The sequence below is a fragment of the Haliotis rufescens genome, unplaced genomic scaffold (genome assembly GCF_023055435.1).
Source record: "Haliotis rufescens isolate VD_foot unplaced genomic scaffold, xgHalRufe1.0.p SCAF_121, whole genome shotgun sequence".
Taxonomy (NCBI): domain Eukaryota; kingdom Metazoa; phylum Mollusca; class Gastropoda; order Lepetellida; family Haliotidae; genus Haliotis; species Haliotis rufescens.
In genome coordinates this window covers 381,760-401,642 of record NW_025963804.1, presented here as the reverse complement: position 1 = coordinate 401,642, position 19,883 = coordinate 381,760, and the positions used below count along the sequence as shown (strand labels likewise).

The 19,883-nt window shown below is 41.4% G+C and overlaps 1 protein-coding gene across 1 annotated transcript; it reads left to right on the top strand.

Moving 5' to 3' along the window:
- The first annotated feature begins 799 nt into the window (after positions 1-799).
- LOC124136192 (putative ferric-chelate reductase 1) lies at positions 800-13,240 on the top strand. The gene is made up of 8 exons (XM_046502049.2): positions 800-1,310; positions 5,458-5,600; positions 6,353-6,447; positions 6,688-6,820; positions 9,385-9,588; positions 10,152-10,247; positions 11,426-11,579; positions 13,022-13,240. The coding sequence occupies exons 1-8, from the start codon at positions 1,115-1,117 to the stop codon at positions 13,195-13,197; spliced, it is 1,197 nt and encodes a 398-aa protein (XP_046358005.1). The 5' UTR covers positions 800-1,114; the 3' UTR covers positions 13,198-13,240.
- Positions 13,241-19,883: the final 6,643 nt, after the last annotated feature.

Below are 19,883 nucleotides of genomic sequence, written 5' to 3'. Positions count from 1 at the left end.
AACAGAAATGAAATTAAGTTACACACAATCACCACAGAGAAAAAATGAAATTAACTTACAAACACACATATCGAAAGAGTAGAAATGAAATTAAGTTACACACAAACACTTCGGAGAAACAGAAATGAAATTAAGTTACACACAAACACCTCGGGGAAACAGAAATGAAATTAAGTTACATACAATCACCACAGGGAAAAAATGAAATTAACTTACAAACACACATATCGAAAGAGTAGAAATGAAATTAAGTTACACACAAATACCTCGGAGGAACAGAAATGAAATTAAGTTACACACAAACACCTCGGAGGAAAAGAAATGAAATTAAGTTATACACAAACACCTCGGCGAAAAAATGAAATTAATTTACAAACACACACCTCGGAGAAATAGAAATGAAATTAAGTTATACACAAACACCTCGGAGAAACAGAAATTAAATTAATTTATACACAAACAGCTCCAGGAAACAAACAAAAATGTATTTCAAACATGCACCTCGAAGAAAACAAACACACTTTCGATAAATATTATTCAGCAGAAAACACTGGTCGCCAAAACAAAGACCCTCGCAATGCTACAATTCTACAGTAAACAAGCAAGCATGCTATATTTCACTAAAAAACAATCCTGCTTACATTTTATGAATGAGTTGTCTACATAATTACACATGTACAATTATTGGTAAGTCACAGACTTTAAGGTACGAACTTGCAGCTATGCATTACTTATGATATTAATTAGTAAGGCAAACGAAATATGCACCATATCAAAGCCCAACAGTTCCGAGTGCCATTGTGACTGCATGATGCATTATGTCAGACCAAAAGTCATGCTTTCCACACAGCTGACACACGATCGCCGTGCACTGTGACACTTTGATGACGCCATAGATGTCATCCGGGAAGAAGGTACACACAAAGGGCCACCGCTTTAATCTGTCATATAACTGGGCTCGACCACATCCTGCGACTGGACACCTGTCATTGGGGCGCACTTCCGGTAACGCCAGTACCATTTTCCCTTACTATAACACTTGTACTGGATATTCTGTCTCATCATCAAAGGTGGTTTTTCTGGACAAAATAAACATTTAGCTCACCTTGCCAGAATGCACCTGTGTATTGTGACTGTGTTACTATCGTGCCTCTTTGCACGGACACTGGGGTATTCCTTTGGAGCTGTAGAAATGGCGTGTCCATCAATGTTTCCCCTGGGACATCATGGAACGGCACCGCAGACAGTATCATCACCGTTTATTATCAAAGTATCCGATACAAGTTATTATGAAAAGAAAAAGATTACAGGTGAGAACCATTTACGTTTTTTCGAGGATTACCTAAACACCATTTGTCATCTGTGGGATGACTCGACGCCCTGCTACATACTCCCCCGTCAACAGAAGGCACGTCCCGGGCCGCATAGTAGGGTACTGAGACTTATTTTGCTCAAATTTAATATAAACGCGCTCATCCCTACGTTGGGCGCCAATGTAGCGGCCATAAATTTTCCGAGTCCCGTGAGGGAATTCGAACCACGGACCTTCTGATCCGAGGTCGGACGCCTTGTCCACATGACCAAAGAGGTTAACCCCGTCAGGAAGCCGACAAGGTAAGGAAATCATCTGTTGGATGACTTTACGCCCTGCTACACCTACATCATAATTGATTAGGTAGGAAAGTGAAAGTATACCCGTGTCATGGCGTGGGCTGTTATTGCAATATGTCACCCTTGGGAAGTGACTTAGTTTAAATGTGCCTCTGTTCACCCAGCAGGGAATGGGTACCCGATATGTGAGGTGGATGTAAAAACCCTCTAGCGCAGCTTGGATTGTATACTCGCCAGGGAGTTGAGAATGATATCGGGAATGCAAACGGATCCACAATTCGGGGAATAAAAAAAACCGCATTTGAGCAGATACTGGTACCTGGATACGTGCAGCATATAAATGTATAATATAATAAATTGCGTCCAGTCTAGACATTGTTACGTCTTAAACAGAACGAACTGTTAGGGTTTTAAGTTCAATCAGATCATACAATCGTGGGTCAACAGACGGGTCACACATAAATGACAATTATAGTGTTGCAGCATTTTTCAATGGTTATTTTTACAGGGTCTATTTTAAACAGGGGAGGTCGGGTAGCCTAGTGGTTAAAGCGTTTGCTCGCCACGCCGAAGACCCGGGTTCGATTCCCGACATGGGTACATTGTGTGAAGCCCATTTCTGGTGTCCCCCGCCGTGATATTGCTGGAATATTACTAAAAGCGGCGTAAAACCATACCCACTCACTATTTTAAACATAGATGTTGCATTTCCATTGAAATAGTGTATATCATGGCTATTTGTCTGAAGGGATTGCGGCATACAATTTGCTGACAACCATTAAAGCACACTGAAGGGATAGCGGTGCATTGCAGTATGAAGACCAAAACGAACTTACAAATGCTTAACAAATGCAAAATCAAATACGAAGTCGAGTGTAAGGAAATATTGACTTACATAGTATTTTTTGCTGCTGGTTGGACCGTCGGGGTGCTTACTAACCTACTTATTACCCCATCCCAAAGTGCATACATATAACTTTTTAATTAATTTAAGAAATACAGTAAACTACGGTTATAACGAACACGCTTATAACGAACTGACTGATATAACGAACTACTTTTTTGGTCCCGACTATTTGCTGTAGTTATGCTGTATATATGCTTATAACGAACTACGGTTCAAACGAACTAAAATTAGTAGTCCCTTTGAGTTCGTTTAACCGTACTTTACTGTACGTCAATGCAACAAAGACATAAAATTGTTTTGCATAGATGTCATGAAGTCGTTCTTTGTTTAAGCATAAATAATTCCAATTACTGTGTGACGGCCTATATGTATAACGTGACGATATACATGTAGAACTCCATATCAAGGCATATAAACTATGCACCCAAATGGTGCCTCCTCCCTTGAGCGTGCAGGCCGTGACGGGCTGTCACAGACGTGTCCGCCTCGACGTCACGGTGACGTAAACACTGAAACAGGCAACAAGGGACAATGTTATTGATGAAAATGTCGAAAACGTGGCGACTGAAGTTTTTTACCTTATCGGCGAGCGTGGTGAATTAAGTTATGCCTTGGTTTAAGTCTGTCTAAAAATATATTGTAATATATAATATATTGTCCATACTGTTAGGCGAAATATGCGTCATTTGTTTTTCGTTTTAAACAAAACCAAGTTTACGTTCCAATTGTGCTATGTTTCCTCTATGTATATATCACTGACTACACTTGACTGGAAGAATCACGTAGCATACGAATTAACAAAAATATGAAAAGGCAACACTAATATGAAAATCATGGCTTCTTTAGTAAACTATTCACTTAAATGGATTTTTTGCAAATTGTGGGAGTGGCGGCTGATATTAGTAGGACAGGACATGCTTACCCTTCTCTCGAACACCTGGTGTTATCACTGATTTTCAATGTTTCATCCATATAATTTTCACCACTATTTTGCCTTTTACGCCAAAAGGAATATGTTTCGGCAGATAATCGGGACTGGTTGGTGATGGCGTTTTATATACTACTCAAAAAAGTTAAGAACACTCGATGTTTCTCTTAACTAATGTTAATCTGTCATGGTTAGGTATTGCAACACACAGCCTTTCAATTTGCGTTCTTTGTCTTGTCTTGAGTGGTATATTTACTGCGAACTGTTGTACCTCTAGTATTTGGTTCTAGCATCATGTATAGTATATTTATATTATCCCGGTACAATTACCTGACGATAAACATGTGAAAATATTATGCATTCGCTTTGTAAGGTATAGTTTTTTACATTCAATCGTTATATATATAATATAACATAATACTAATTAAAACTGTGTTCAATCTTACTCCACTTATTTGATTATTACTATATATATATTATTTATATATTTACACACGATGGTTTCATGGGTAAAAGGTCTCTCCATTAAAAAAACCTACATTTCTCATAATAAAGAAGTTGACATCCATATATTAGGTGGTTTGCACATACCACGAGTTTTAAACAATCGAGCCAGGCAAATTAGTGGTTGATATTATGAGCAACGTGCCACTCCGTCGGGGTACGATGGCAATCAACCAAGTCCCCGAACTTGTCCACACCCCGAACTTGTCCTGTGGTCAGGAGGATGTAGTCATATTCATAGACCTAAGTCTTAATCTCTCAGAAAGAATCATTTTTAATTGTAAAAAGGATGTTTTGACTGATGTTGTGTTTGATCGCTTCATCACAGCAAAATATTTCTTGTATAAATGTAAGATAGATATTTGCATGCTATGTTTCTTACATTTTATAAATTACTTAAAAATGATATATTCATAGAACAATTCATTTTAGAAGTAATTGTATTAATCAGGATTATACCGAATCGGCAATGTATCATGGTCTATTCGAATAAGGATGCATACTAATTACCACTTTATTAGAGAATATGCTTTTACATTTTACACTATAATCATAAAGTTTATCCCTTATCTAATGTGTGTGAATGGGGAGTAAATGCTGTCTTTGTATTGTTTTGTAAAACAAAACAACCTGTATCTTGATTTGAAGATCTACATTGTTTTCACTTTTTCTCTTGTTAAGCACTGTAGGTCCCTGGCTATAGAGATGCATCTGTGGCAATGTAACAAGGACACAGAAATACAAATATATCAATTAATACAAGTTAATTATTGCCCTCATTGCTTCAGTTTCGCACGAGACAATACTTACATCTTGGACCTAGACCAAGCAGGAGTTGGCACCAGAACATGGAACATAGTTTCCCTTTGAAATACTTTTTTTTTCTCCAAAGAACCAACTTCCGTTAATGTTTTAAATGTACCAACTGAACATAATGTTGCTACAGCATTTCAAGCCAAAACGCTTCTCTCATTTCTCCATAATAACCAATTAATTCTGTAACAATGATTCCACCGCATCAATCTTTTTAAAACCTACAATGACACCAAATACTTTGGAAGAAAACAATGGTCTACATAAAAACGCACATTTCATTAGAAAACAATAATCCTTTGTGAGTAAACAATGATCATCCAACCGCACATTTCAGGAGAAAAAAATAATAGAAAACAATGACTTTCATAAAAACGCAAATTTCAGTTGAAAACTATGACCCCTTTATAGAAAACAATGATCTGCCAACCGCACATTTCAGTAGAAAACAATGACCCTCCTGGAATCATAGTACAAGTACGACAATACAGAGAAGCTTAATATACCTGTCAGACAGGGTCAGAAAAACGTACCCAAGATTGCACATTCAGATCTACCAAGACAGAGATCTACGGAAGAAAAGGTGAAGCATTTTCTTTCTCCCCATGATTAAATAATAAGCTAATAAACAACGATTGAATATAAAGATAGAAGAAATATAATGAGCATCCCATGTTCCCCCTTGTGGTTACAGTGACGCTGGAGTCCCGCTGTAATCACATGTTCAAGGGCTTCCTCATCCAGGCCAGGAGAGCTGACCCGCGCTATGACCAGACAGAGTTCATCGGGACCTTCACTCCCGTCATGATGACCCAGGGAGTCTGCGGACCATCAGGGGTACGTGTTGTCACTGTCGATAGGGTAGTCATCACTCTCAACATCAACATCGTTATGGGGTTTTCATTACGTTGTCACTGTTTATAGCCATGATGTCGTTGTCCATGGCGTCATCAGTGATGTCCTTTCTCCCGTCTCTTTCCCCAAACTCTTCATCACCATCCAAATATAGTAGTTATCTGTTTGGTGTTTAACGCCACACTCAGCAGTATTCCAGCTGTATGAGGTAAGCCTGTATATGATAGAGTGTGGACCAGACATTCCAGTGATTGATATGATGAGCAACGACCCATCCCGTTGGGGTGCGATATCACACAATTAATCAATTCATCGATAGTTTTTACAAGAAAATGACGCTGAGGACCAATTCTGAACCGGATTCCCTAAAAGGTCCGAATAATGTTTGCATACAGATGGATATAAAATACTTTTCGTAATATGAGACCAATGAAGATACTGGGTAGAATAGGTCTTCAGCAACCCATGTCAAAACACGCGACTAACGGGATCGGGTGGTCAGGCTCCCTGACTTGGTTGATGCATGTCATCGATTCCAATTGCGTGGATCGATACTCATGATATCAATCACTGGATTGTCTGGCCCAGACTCGATTATTTACAGACCGCCGTCATATAGATGGAATATTGCTGAGTGCGGCGTAAAACAACCAACCAACCAATGTAATATTATGTTTTTGAGGTCTTGTTGATATGAAAATCAAATAATCAGTTCCTTGTATTGCACCATTCAGAACAGCGCCTTGACTCACAGCAACAACCAGACCAAGACCAGTCTAGACTTTGTGTGGCAAGCACCTGCTGGGCTCAATGACCATATCGTGTTTAGGTAAGGGGTCGAACATTTGGGGGTCGGGGTGTTGGGCGCGTGTCTGTGAGCACGTGCGTGTGCATGTGTGTGTGGTTGGTTGTACTAGTCCAGACAAATGCCGATTTTATAGTACTGTAGTATATCGTTCTTTTGAGTGTGCTGGTGTACTAAAATTTGTCGTATCCATCTTGTGTTATTGAATCTCTTTGACTTTGTAAATTCGTTGTTGCAATAGTCTCAATGTGTGTCTTCTGTTAGGGCGACGTTTGTTGAGAGCTATAGCACCATCTGGGTCAACGTGACCTCTTCCATTGTCACGGGCAACCTGCAGATTCACGTGCCATTTCAGACCACGTGGCTTACAAGGAACATGTACCCCTGCTCTATCAAGGTAAATTCAGATGGACAGGGTTTCTTCTGATTACCTCCTTGAGTAAAGATTATTTTTTTTATTATTATTATTTTTTTTATTTTTTTTTTATATATATATATTTTTTTTATTTTTTTTTATTTATTTTTTTTTTTAAATTTTTTTTTTTTTTGGGGGGGGAGGGGGGGGGCATTGTAGTTCAAATATCGTTTCACTTAAGGGACTGAGGTAGTACTCTTTGTCCTTTTTGACAATATTTCGTATTTCTTGTCAACTGAAGACAAATAGTTTTCCCTGCTACTCTGGGTCGGTTCTTGTTTCCGTTTTCTGAATACATATACACTGAGACGTCTTTCAATTGAATTCGAAATATGACTGAAGACGATGTAACCTCATTGTTCTCTTGGGTCTGGTTTCTAGTGAATTCAAAAAACATTTGGCCAAAAACATTTTTTATATTTATCTTGAAATTCAAGCTCGTATCTTTAAAATTCAAGATGGTATCTTGAAAATGCATTCGCTGAATTCAATTAATTTTGAATTTTTAACTTAATAAGTTGAATTTTCAAGATAAGAACTCGAATTTTCAACGAAGTATCTTGAATTATGAACAATGTATCTTATAATATTTCAAGATAATATAAAAGTAATAGTGCCCTTATGTGCTTCCGTAAGTTTCGAAGACATGATTGTTCGATATATACAACTCAAAGTTTGCGAAGGATCAAGTTTTAATGGTATAAAAAAATCATCCAACAAATAAAGACAGTGATTGGGGAAACCCTATTGGACCTCAGTTTCATGATGAACTGACAGAGTCATGCACTCATGGGCACGATGTGCACTAGGTGCTTGAAAACCTGTGTTTGGATGTTTTGCGACAGAACCGTTGCACATCGTTATAAACGAGCACAACAACATTTCCCACTGAGGATTGCAACCACTGAATACCCTCAGCGTCAAAGGCGTCGTTTCACGACGGAAGAATTAGGCAGATATATAGGCATGCTTATAACTGGATCAACACAATGTCACGTTGCAAACGTCTTTGGTGTCAGCCATGTATTTCTACATAAGTAATGGAATAGATGCCAGTCGTTTGGATCAGCGACCTGCAGGGAGAAAGGTTTCTCCTGATTGCAGCAAACGGTCATCGTCGAAGCCTCCGTGACTGCCAACACACATAGAAATGACCTGCCAATGAACGCCAATAGTGTAAACGTTTCCTGTTATCGTCCCCGTGAGGCTGATCTCAGGTCACGGAGGGCATGCATTCGCATCCCACTGACCCGACCTCACAGGCAGGCACGTTTGGATTTGGCTGAAGATCACGTCAATTGGACCGTTCAGGACTGGGATCCAGTGCTTTACACTGACGAATCGAGAAACTCTAGAATTCACAGATCTTGGTGCCTGAGTGTGGCGTATACACCGAGAAAGATTTCAGGATGCAAACGTAGCCGAACATGACCACTATGGATAGGGCTCAGTCATGATTTGGGGTGGGATCAGTAGAGCTGGAAGAACCGATCTCTGTGTCCTGTAGCAGGGTTCGATGACAGGTGTGCTGCAGGGATGACATTCTGGATGTGTACCTGAGACCTATGCTGGTTCAATCGGACCGGACTTCATACTAATGGACAATAACGCACGACTTAATCGTGCCAGGGTCGTTGATGCCTTAGAGCCGGAGACTATTGTTCGCATGGAGTGGCCAGCCCTCAACCTTATCGAACACATGTGGACCGACCTGCAGATCGCCCTCTCACGAAGGCCAGTCTTCCAGCAACTCTACAGAAACTCGACAAAGCTCTTACTGAAGAGGGGCGGTCGGGTAGCCTAGTGGTTAAAGCGTTCGCTCGTCACGCCGAAGACCCGGGTTCGATTCCCGACATGGGTACAATGTGTGAAGCCCATTTCTGGTGTCCCCGCCCTGATATTGCTGGAATATTGCTAAAAGCGGCGTAAAACCATACTCACTCACTCACTCTTACTGAAGAGTGGAACAATCTTCCCTTGGCAACCCCCCAGACACTTACCGGGAGCATGAGCATCACGTGGATCACATTAGCGCTACTGTGTGTTGTTTTTTGGGACAAAGAATGTGTTTCCATTTGTTGTTTTACGTTTTAGTTTTGGTGAGATACTGTCATTTTGACGGGTGATCGGACTGATTATTGGTCACATGTTGTTTGATGGTATTGTGTGGCACATGACAGCAGACTTTTGTTCATTAAACAGGTCTTCATGCAATATTGTCTTTGGCTATTTCAACAGACGCACACAATTTGACGTATTACATTTTAAACTGGTGGTCCTTAGTAAACTTTGAGGTGTATATTTCCGCTTGGTCCAATGAATTAAAGATGTTTATGAAATCCGTGTAGTTGGAAACTTGCTGATTCGACGTAAAATATCGCGCTGGAGTCGACAATGTCCTTATCCTATGAAATACTGTAAGGGACATTCTCGCGTTCTCGCGATTCAACCTTTGTTAACTGGCTCACAATACGCTTTAAGCATATTTGGCTTGTTTCCAAGTCAAATCGATAGAACGTTCAATATCACATGCCATTTATTCACAGGACGCCCGATTCACAATGGACCCCCGCTGTGGGGACACTATGGGTTGTTTCCACGACTGTGAGGCCCTGGGAGGGTGTTCCATGTTGGTGTCATGGCAGGACAGGGGGTGGAACGTCCCCACCATCGACTTCACCATCACCACCGTCCATCTCGGCCTCGGGGACAAGTGGGTCGCCATCGGCTTCTCTGAAGACACACAGATGGTAGACACTATTCACACTCTTTGTAGGCCTAGCACCAGGAACCCCGATAACTGATCACAAACAGTTAAGGTCCGGGTTAGAAATGGTCTCCAGCAACTCATGCTTGTCGTAAGAGGCGATCGGGATCGGATGGCCGGGATCGCTGACTTGGTTGATGCATGTCATCGTGTTCCAATAACGTAGATTGATGCTCATGATATCAATCACTGGATTATCTTGTCCAAACTCGATTATTTACAGACCGCCGTCATATAGATGGAATATTGGTGAGTGCGGCGTTAAACAACAACCAACCAAAACCGAACATGTAGCTCTATATTTGAACCTGTAAATGGCCATGAATCTTACGTAGATCTTATATTAAACATTACACATGAACGGATGCACAATACCCCCAATCAATTCTGGATTCTCGAACGGCGACTGATTTAAAATTAAAATTAAATTTATTTATTTTTAAATTAAAAGCAGTCGTAATTAATTTGTATTATTCTTGTTGATATATTACACATTCTTGTTAGCCGTCAGTTCAGTCACATACATAAGTATACTTTGGTGTCCAGGGCTGGGACAGCGTCACCGAGTGTGTGGAGGTAGGCACAGGCATCTTCTTCTACCCCTCCTACAACATCGGCCACTCCAACATCAGAATATCACAGGTAAGCTACATTGTTCGCACATACAGTGAAGTTTCCACAGTAAGCAGGTCCCATTGTATATAACAGGTCCCAACCCGTTATGCAGCACCTCACTGAAACCCCTCAAACAACGCCCTATATTACACTGTCGGGGTTAAGACGTTGGGTTCTATATGACACTGTCGTGAGCTAAGGCGTTGGGTTGAACTACGGGGCCATGCTGCTGTTAAATAACTAGGGGAAAATACACTGAGATGAAGGTAACAGAGAGGATATATTATACATTTTGCTGAAGGTAAAGAAAGGTGTTATTCCTTGCATAACGCTAAAGTGAAGAAGAAGATCCGTTTCATACAAGTCGTTCACTAAACGGTTCAAGCCCTTCACCTGTTAGGATAAATTTAGGTGTATGACTATATATGATACAAAACACCATTGTATGACTATATTTGATACAAAACACCATTCACGAACATAAAGAAGTGTCCACTGAAAGCGGATCTCAGAATGTGCAACGTCACTGTGAGAGCGTCAGCAGGGCTGAATCCGGGTCGTCACGGTGGTTTCCGATGTATAGTCGCACTGCTGTTGACAGAGGCTTAAACCTATGTACTCGTGGTGACTTGCAAAACACACCTGGTGGCTGAGGAAAATGATGTCAATCACTTAATATAGTCACTTGCTGATGCACAATGCAAGTTACAGGGTTGGATCTGGGTACATGCGACCTGAACTTCATGGAGCTTCGTGGAGCTTCGTGGAGCTTCGTGGAGCGATATCAGACCCACCCATTTTAGTATGTAAGATAGTAGTAGTGTTACAGTGAATCTTGACTTGTTTTTCTCGCTGATTGTAACACACACTTCTCAGATAAGTCTTTTTAATAGTACTTTGGAAATAAGGAACAAATAAAACAATAGTTTATCGTTGTCGAATGTTCCTCGCAATTAATTATTAGTCATTGATGAATCTTGTTTGGTAGTGCAGTGTTCTTTGTTTAATGTTCATACAGATATGTAAAATAACAAATTTAAAAACAAAAACATTTATCCTACGAACGCACGCAGAAATAACTGATTGTCTCCCTTGCCTCGACAGTATCTGATTGACTCAGGTTTCCGATTCAAACAAGGACTGTATCTAACAGGTTTCCTCCGAGGCGCATGCAGTAGTACTGATTATCTCCCTTGTTTCGACAGTATCCGGTTGGCCTGACTCCGGTTTCCGGTTCGGACAAAGACGGCATCTTCCAATGCTCCTTCCGCCGGAAGAAGGTTCTGTCTGGCGATGATCGTTTTTACGACCTCAACAAAGATTTCTACCTCCTCGTTGCCAGCGGTCGAGCCACGCCAGGTGATGACATCTCCGTCAGCTACTCGTACAGGACCGGGAAACCAGTTCCAATCTCATTAAAATCAGATCTTAGTTTTCGCTACCTCTGAACAAAGATCTGAGGACATCCCATTACGGATCACGTCAGAACAACCTTTCGCGAATTTTGACCGACCAATGAAATGACATTGAAAGAAATCGACATTGGCCAATCAGATGGCAGCTTGCTCGAGCTTTACGACACTAGTTTCAAACTGGCGACTATGCTTCGAAACATATTTTGACGTATTTTCGATTAAAAAGTTTAAAACTGATTAGAGGAACATGCTGGAATGGCAAATAGATGGCCTAGATTATATGGAAATAATAATAAAACCCGTAACTGTCGTTTGGAATACCCCATGTTAAATATACTGATGGAAAGAAATAAGGGAACACTGAAATATATAGGGAACTAAGCTTTACTGTCAGTACATTTGAAATAGTGTGCATACAAATTCAACACGTCAGAATCAAATGTTGAGATGTGTTTGTGTGCATTGTTTCTAATATGTATTTGGTTGACAAGGCTGGGAACCCATGATGGCATATCGATTTACTGTCTCTAAAACTAAATGTTCCCTTATTAATTTCCATCAGTATATATTGTCGTTGCATGATTAGAAAACACATTTCGACTGTCACTTTCATGATCTGGTAAGCGACGCTCTCATTGGTTGGATGAAAGGTCGTTCTGGCGTGACCCGTAATGGGATGTCCTCAGATTTTTGTTAAGCGATAGCGAGAACTAAGATCTAATTTTAATGAGATTTAACCAGTTCTTAATACAATATTACAGCTTGGTGGCAGCTTTTTATACTACAGCCTTTCGGTGTTGATGTGGGAGGAAAGCGCGAAATCACCCATGTCTTAGACGTTTACCGCTGGTGATTCGAACCAACGACCACATGTTTCTAGTACGTCAAAGGGACGCAACTCTGCATAGCTAAAAACCAAATTGAAGCAAGGACCAAAACACAATAGTTATTTAAAACAATTGGCGATAAGAACTTTGTCTATTGCAAAGTAAAGTAATCGGGATCATTTTGGACCATTAATTATCCTTAGTTCAGTTTTATTTTATTGTGTAATAGTACGTATTTATATTTTCTTGAGACCCGTGAAGATCCGGGATGGGATAGGTCTTCAGCAAGCCGTAAAAGGCGACTTTGCTTGTCGTAAGAGGCGACTAACGGGATCGGGTGGTCAGGCTCGCTGACTTGGTTGATGCATGTCATCGTATCCCAATCGCATGGATCGATGCTCGTGATGTCAATCACTGGATTGTCTGGTCCAGACTCGATCATTTACAGACGGCCGTCATATAGCTGGAATATTGCTGCGTGCGGCGTTAAACAGCAAATAAACAAACAAACAAACCTATCTTCTTGAATGTGTTCATTTATGGTGTCTGTGTGTTCCAGAGGGTAACAAGATACAGCACACGTGGCGACCGTGGATCTCCAGCGTCACCATCGACCTCCAGAAACACACCAGCATCCACGTGAACACCCTGCCCGAGCAGCCGCCTCGTCCACTGTCCCACCCGAAAACACACCCACACCAACACTCACTCCACTCCCACCCGACAAGCGTGTAGCCTAGCCCCCGTACATCATGTATTAAATGTGACTGATTCCTCCCAGTTGTGAATTGTGTAGTTTCCTTGACCGCCTCTTTGGTCTTGTGGTATCTTGTGGTAGAGCGTAAGCCCGGAGAGCGAAGGGACCGGGGTTCGATCCCCGGCCGCGTCATACCAATAGACGTTAAAAGATGGTACTTGTTGTTACCTTGTCTGGCGCTAGGTATTAAAAGGTTAAAACAAGGACTGGTCGGCTGGGGTCAGTATACTGTGTCTGGGTGGGTTTTTTATGTTAAACTGCGGCATGGTATATCAGTGCATGCGAGTGCATGCGCGTGCATGCACGTCGTTTTAATCGTGCAATAATCTTGGACGCGACGTTAAACCCCATTTCACCCCATCTCTGCAAACGGAAATAACAGTCGTGATACATTTAGTGAGTGAGTGAGTGAGTTTTACGCCTCTCTGGGCTATCTTTCAGCTATACCGAAATATAATGAAACGCATAATAAAATTGATCAGAAAAATGTGTTTTTGCTCAAGTCCATCTCCAAACACATCAAATGAGATTCGAACCCGTACACGTTGTTGTTTTTGATTAACTCATGCCTGAAAACCCAGAACAACTTAATTTGATGTTTGTAGCCATTTCGTCAAATATTGCATAAAATCGAATTTGCGTTTTCAAAGTGTTTCCGTATATATCCTACTGCGTGTGAGCTTAATAGAAGAGGCAAGCCTGAGGTGATACAGATATTAGACGTTTAACCACTCCGGCTGAACCAAAGGAGCACGGATATAGTGTAGACAAATCCAAGGATCATGATGAGAGCGAATCTGGGATTCGAACCCGAATGAGACATTGAGTTGGTTGTACGTGAATAGTTCAGAATGAGTGAATTAGATGATGGCGGCACCCCAATCGAGATGAATAGGGTATTGAAAACAATGGTTGTTAGATGATGGCGGCACCTCAATCCAGATGAATAGGGTACTGAAAACAATGGTTGTTAGATGACGGCGGCACCTCAATCCAGTGAGTGAGTGAGTATGGTTTTACGCCGCTTTTAGCAATATTCCAGCAATATCACGGCGGAGTACACCAGAAATGGACTTCACACGATGTACCCATGTGGGGAATCGAACCCGGGTCTTAAGATTGACGAGCGAACGCTAGGCTAACCAATCACCCCCACCCCTATGTTTTAACATAGATCGCTTTGTGGAAGGGGCCATAACTGAAACATCCGCAGAAGATCTAAGATTTAGACTCTGAAAATATATGTTTGATAGATACAAACCACCATTTATTTTTAAAAGGAGCCCTCATGTCATGTATACTCGTAAAATATGCAACCCTCAGTATGACTTGTGTAACATCTACTAGTATCAGAGCTTATTGTCCGATTAACCAAGGTGTCTGACTCCTTGGGTTTAACGCCGCTTTTAGCAATATTCCAGCAATATCACGGCGGGGGACACCAGTAATGGGCTTCACACATTGTACCCATGTCGGGAATCGAACCCAGGTCTTCGGCGTGACGAGCGAACGCTTTAACCACTAGGCTACCCGACCGCCCCACCTCAATCCAGATTAATAGGGTATTGAAAACAATGGTTGTTAGATGATAGCGGCGCTTCAATCGAGATGAATAGGGTATTGAAAACAATGGTTGTTAATGAAGGCGGCACCTCAATCAAGATGAATAGGTTATTGAAAACAATGGTTGTTAGATGAAAGCGGCACCTCAATCGAGATGAATAGGGTATTGAAAACAATGGTTGTTGAGATCATACAGGGTACATGTAACCATGGCCGCTAGATGTGAGCGAGACATCGAGATCATACAGGGTACATGTAACCATGGTCGTTAGATGTGAGCGAGACATCGAGATCATACAGGGTACATGTAACCATGGTCGTTAGATGTGAGCGGGACATCGAGATCATACAGGGTACATGTAACCATGGTCGTTAGATGTGAGCGGGACATCCAGATCATACAGGGTACATGTAACCATGGTCGTTAGATGTGAGCGGGACATCCAGATCATACAGGGAACATGTAACCATGGTCGTTAGATGTGAGCGGGACATCGAGATCATACAGGATATATGTAACCATGGTCGTTAGATGTGATCGGGACATCCAGATCATACAGGGAACATGTAACCATGGTCGTTAGAAGTGAGCGGGACCTCGAGATCATACAGGGTACATGTAACCATGGTCGTTAGATGTGAGCGGGACATCCAGATCATACAGAATATATGTAACCATGGTCGTTAGATGTGATCGGGACATCGAGATCATACAGGGAACATGTTACCATGATCGTTAGATGTGATCGAGACATCGAGATCATACAGGGAACATGTTACCATGGTCGTTAGATGTGAGCGAGACATCGAGATCATACAGGGTACATGTAACCATGGTCGTTAGATGTGAGCGAGACATCGAGATCATACAGGGTACATGTTACCATGGTTGTTAGATGTGAGCGGGACCTCGAGATCATACAGGGTACATGTAACCATGGTCGTTAGATGTGAGCGGGACCTCGAGATCATACAGGGTACATGTAACCATGGTCGTTAGATGTGAGCGGGACCTCGAGATCATACAGGGTACATGTAACCATGGTCGTTAGATGTGAGCGAGACATCCAGATCATACAGGGTACATGTTACCATGGTCGTTAGATGTGAGCGGGACATCGAGATCATACAGGATATATGTAACCATGGTCGTTAGATGTGATCGGGACATCCAGATCATACAGGGAACATGTAACCATGGTCGTTAGAAGTGAGCGGGACCTCGAGATCATACAGGGTACATGTAACCATGGTCGTTAGATGTGAGCGGGACATCCAGATCATACAGGGTACATGAAACCATGGTCGTTAGATGTGAGCGGGACATCCAGATCATACAGGATATATGTAACCATGGTCGTTAGATGTGAGCGAGACATCGAGATCATACAGGGTACATGTAACCATGGTCGTTAGATGTGAGCGAGACATCGAGATCATACAGGGTACATGTTACCATGGTTGTTAGATGTGAGCGGGACCTCGAGATCATACAGGGTACATGTAACCATGGTCGTTAGATGTGAGCGGGACCTCGAGATCATACAGGGTACATGTAACCATGGTCGTTAGATGTGAGCGGGACCTCGAGATCATACAGGGTACATGTAACCATGGTCGTTAGATGTGAGCGAGACATCCAGATCATACAGGGTACATGTTACCATGGTCGTTAGATGTGAGCGGGACATCGAGATCATACAGGATATATGTAACCATGGTCGTTAGATGTGATCGGGACATCCAGATCATACAGGGAACATGTAACCATGGTCGTTAGAAGTGAGCGGGACCTCGAGATCATACAGGGTACATGTAACCATGGTCGTTAGATGTGAGCGGGACATCCAGATCATACAGGGTACATGAAACCATGGTCGTTAGATGTGAGCGGGACATCCAGATCATACAGGATATATGTAACCATGGTCGTTAGATGTGATCGGGACATCGAGATCATACAGGGAACATGTAACCATGGTCGTTAGATGTGATCGGGACCTCGAGATCATACAGGGTACATGTAACCATGGTCGTTAGATGTGAGCGGGACATCCAGATCATACAGGGTACATGTAACCATGGTCGTTAGATGTGAGCGGGACATCGAGATCATACAGGGTACATGTAACCATGGTCGTTAGATGTGAGCGAGACCTCGAGATCATACAGGGCACATGTAACCATGGTCGTTAGATGTGAGCGGGACATCGAGATCATACAGGGTACATGTAACCATGGTCGTTAGATGTGAGCGGGACCTCGAGATCATACAGGATACATGTAACCATGGTCGTTAGATGTGAGCGGGACCTCGAGATCATACAGGGTACATGTAACCATGGTCGTTAGATGTGAGCGGGACATCGAAACAACACTGGCTTCATCTGTATATACAGTGCTAACGCGATGAGCTCGGGATGACTTGCAAAACACACCTGGTGGTCGGGGCAATTACTGGTTTTATGCTTAGTCACGTCATAAGTCACGTTTTTGCTACACAAAGCAAATTAAATGGATGAATCGGTGAACATCAGTGTCGGGGTCTGGCTTTCCTCTGCGTTTCACATACACACATACACAAGGTATATACATGCAGCTAGGATGTTGTTCTGTTACATACACACGAAGATTGTTATTGAATCATACACTTTGCATATTAGCAATAAACACATCCCCTCACTTCTCCTCCAACTAAAAATGAAATACACGCCAATTTCGAACTGATATGAATTAACTTTGACCTATACTTCTCAGGTATTTATTAATTTCTCTCAATTCGATATGTTCTTTTTCATTATACGAAGTATGTCAACTGATTAATCTCTCTCTTCCTCTGCTTTAACATCGTGCATCATAGATCAATACACTGAGTGACTTCCAAAGTAACCGCTGGCAACAATCTAAGTAGACATATCGAATATATATGTCTGAAAGTAATATGATGCATTTAACAACTAACAATTCACTCTCTCTACTATATTTTACTGTAAATTTAAGGCGATGGTTTAAGGATCTATACCGAAACGTCACTTGACAACGGCATAAGGATCTATTCCGAGACGTCGCCTTCACAGTAAATAAAAAAGTTGTTGTCCATAAATTGTCTCTACTTTATCATACGCCAATTTCTAAATAATGCCTATCAAACAATTTAAAATACCTCACGATCTCATATAAACAAGAAAATAACAAACTTTTAAATCATCAATGGTCCAAAATATATCGAAAGAGACCGATCGTTTTGGCATAAGAGTTTGGGAATAATATTATTTGTTTTGAGAATAATCTTATAATATTTCGAAATCACTATGAATTAATTTCAGTTATAAAAAGTAATACTTTAACAAAGGCCAACTGAGAAGGATGACGCATTATTCAAAGGTACACTTCTTTGGAAAACATGTTTTAAACTTTGCAGGGTTTATTTCGAACAATTAACCCTTTGTTCGGATAAATACCTCCTGCACGAACAACATTAAAAATAGGACTGGTTGAGTTTCAGTATAATCTACTTTGAACCCTCATGTGTGTGAATCGTGATGCCACATGGACTATATATGTGAAGAAATATGACACGCAGAGTATTATCATAGAAGTTTTAGAAAAGAATATCATCAACATCGACATGAGTTAACAGTTGAATCGGGTTTTATGCCGTGGTTGAGGGTATTTCAGTTATATCGCGATGTGTCAGCTTAATGTGAGCGGAAAGAGTGAGTGAGTTTGATTTAACGTCGCTTTTAGTAATATTCCGCCAATATCACAGCGGGGGACACCAGAAATGGGTTTCACACATTGTACCCATGTGGGAAATCGAATCCGCGTCTTTGGTGTGACGAGCGAACGCTTTTACCACTAAACTACCCCACTGCCCCTGAGAGGAAAGAAGTGATATAAGTTCTTAGACGTTTAACTTTGATGAAACCCCCCCAGCTGACAACCCTACAAACATAATGAGGGCAAATAGGAGTTTCGAACCCACTGTCATAGGGTCGTGGCACGCCTAACGGACGCAATTTGCAGATCGAATTTCAGAGCCATCCGTGCTCCCGACACTGCATGTACGGTACTCAGAACATAAGCTCAATGTCTATGATAACCGCCATACCGGACTTGAAGTGGGCAGCACTAAATCAACCTGTATAATGTATCGCACCGTATGTCACTGAATATTGATAACGTTTCTAAACGAGGGACTAGACAGATACCATTTTTCACAAATTATATACTCACATGAGTTTTGAGTAAAGGAACGTATTCTCGCCCATGGGCCAAACCTTTTTCTCGCCCATGGGCGAAATATTTCAATATCGCTATAAAATCGTTGAATTAAGTTAAAATGAGCTAAATTTTGTGTCATGATACTTGAATGAATACATTAAATGTATTTGCGAAAGAAAAATATGAGTTTTAAGTAAAGGAACATATTCTCGCCCATGGGCCAGACTTCGCCCATGGGCCTCCCCATGGGCGACATAGTCTAAATATTGAGTTTTTGAACAATTTTTTTTTCATTTTTTCTTCCTTGGTATGTTCCCATGAAAACAGCATCTTTAATTTTGTAAATACCTTTAACCGAGACTGGGCAAAGACCGTAGAGTTTCTGGACTTTTGGGTTTCCAGAATTAAAATGGGACGTGTTCAGTGTAATGATTCGCACCGTATGTCACTGCATATTGATAACGTTTCTATACACGGGACTAGACGGATACCATTTTTCACAAATTATATACTCACGTTAGTCGCTCAAATAATGTGTTTTTGACACACAATATCGAGAAATTAATCGCCGTAGATTAAAACGATGACACGTGAGAAGATCCCTGTATAGTTTATTAATCACAATATCAATAAAGTCCCCGAGCTGTTATCATGACTATTTGCAGGCCGTGACAGATCGGTGTATTTTTGTGTGTTTGACAATGTACTTGTGATCATGTTTTGTCTTGAATCCAAGCAGTCACATGATCAAATACCGGCTGTGAAATACTTTACAACTGTAAAGCAGGGTGTGGGAAGCCATGTCGAAAAGAAAAATGACTCACACCCCTTTTCCCCACCCACCATCGAGTCTCAACAAGTGTTATGCTGCAGCAGA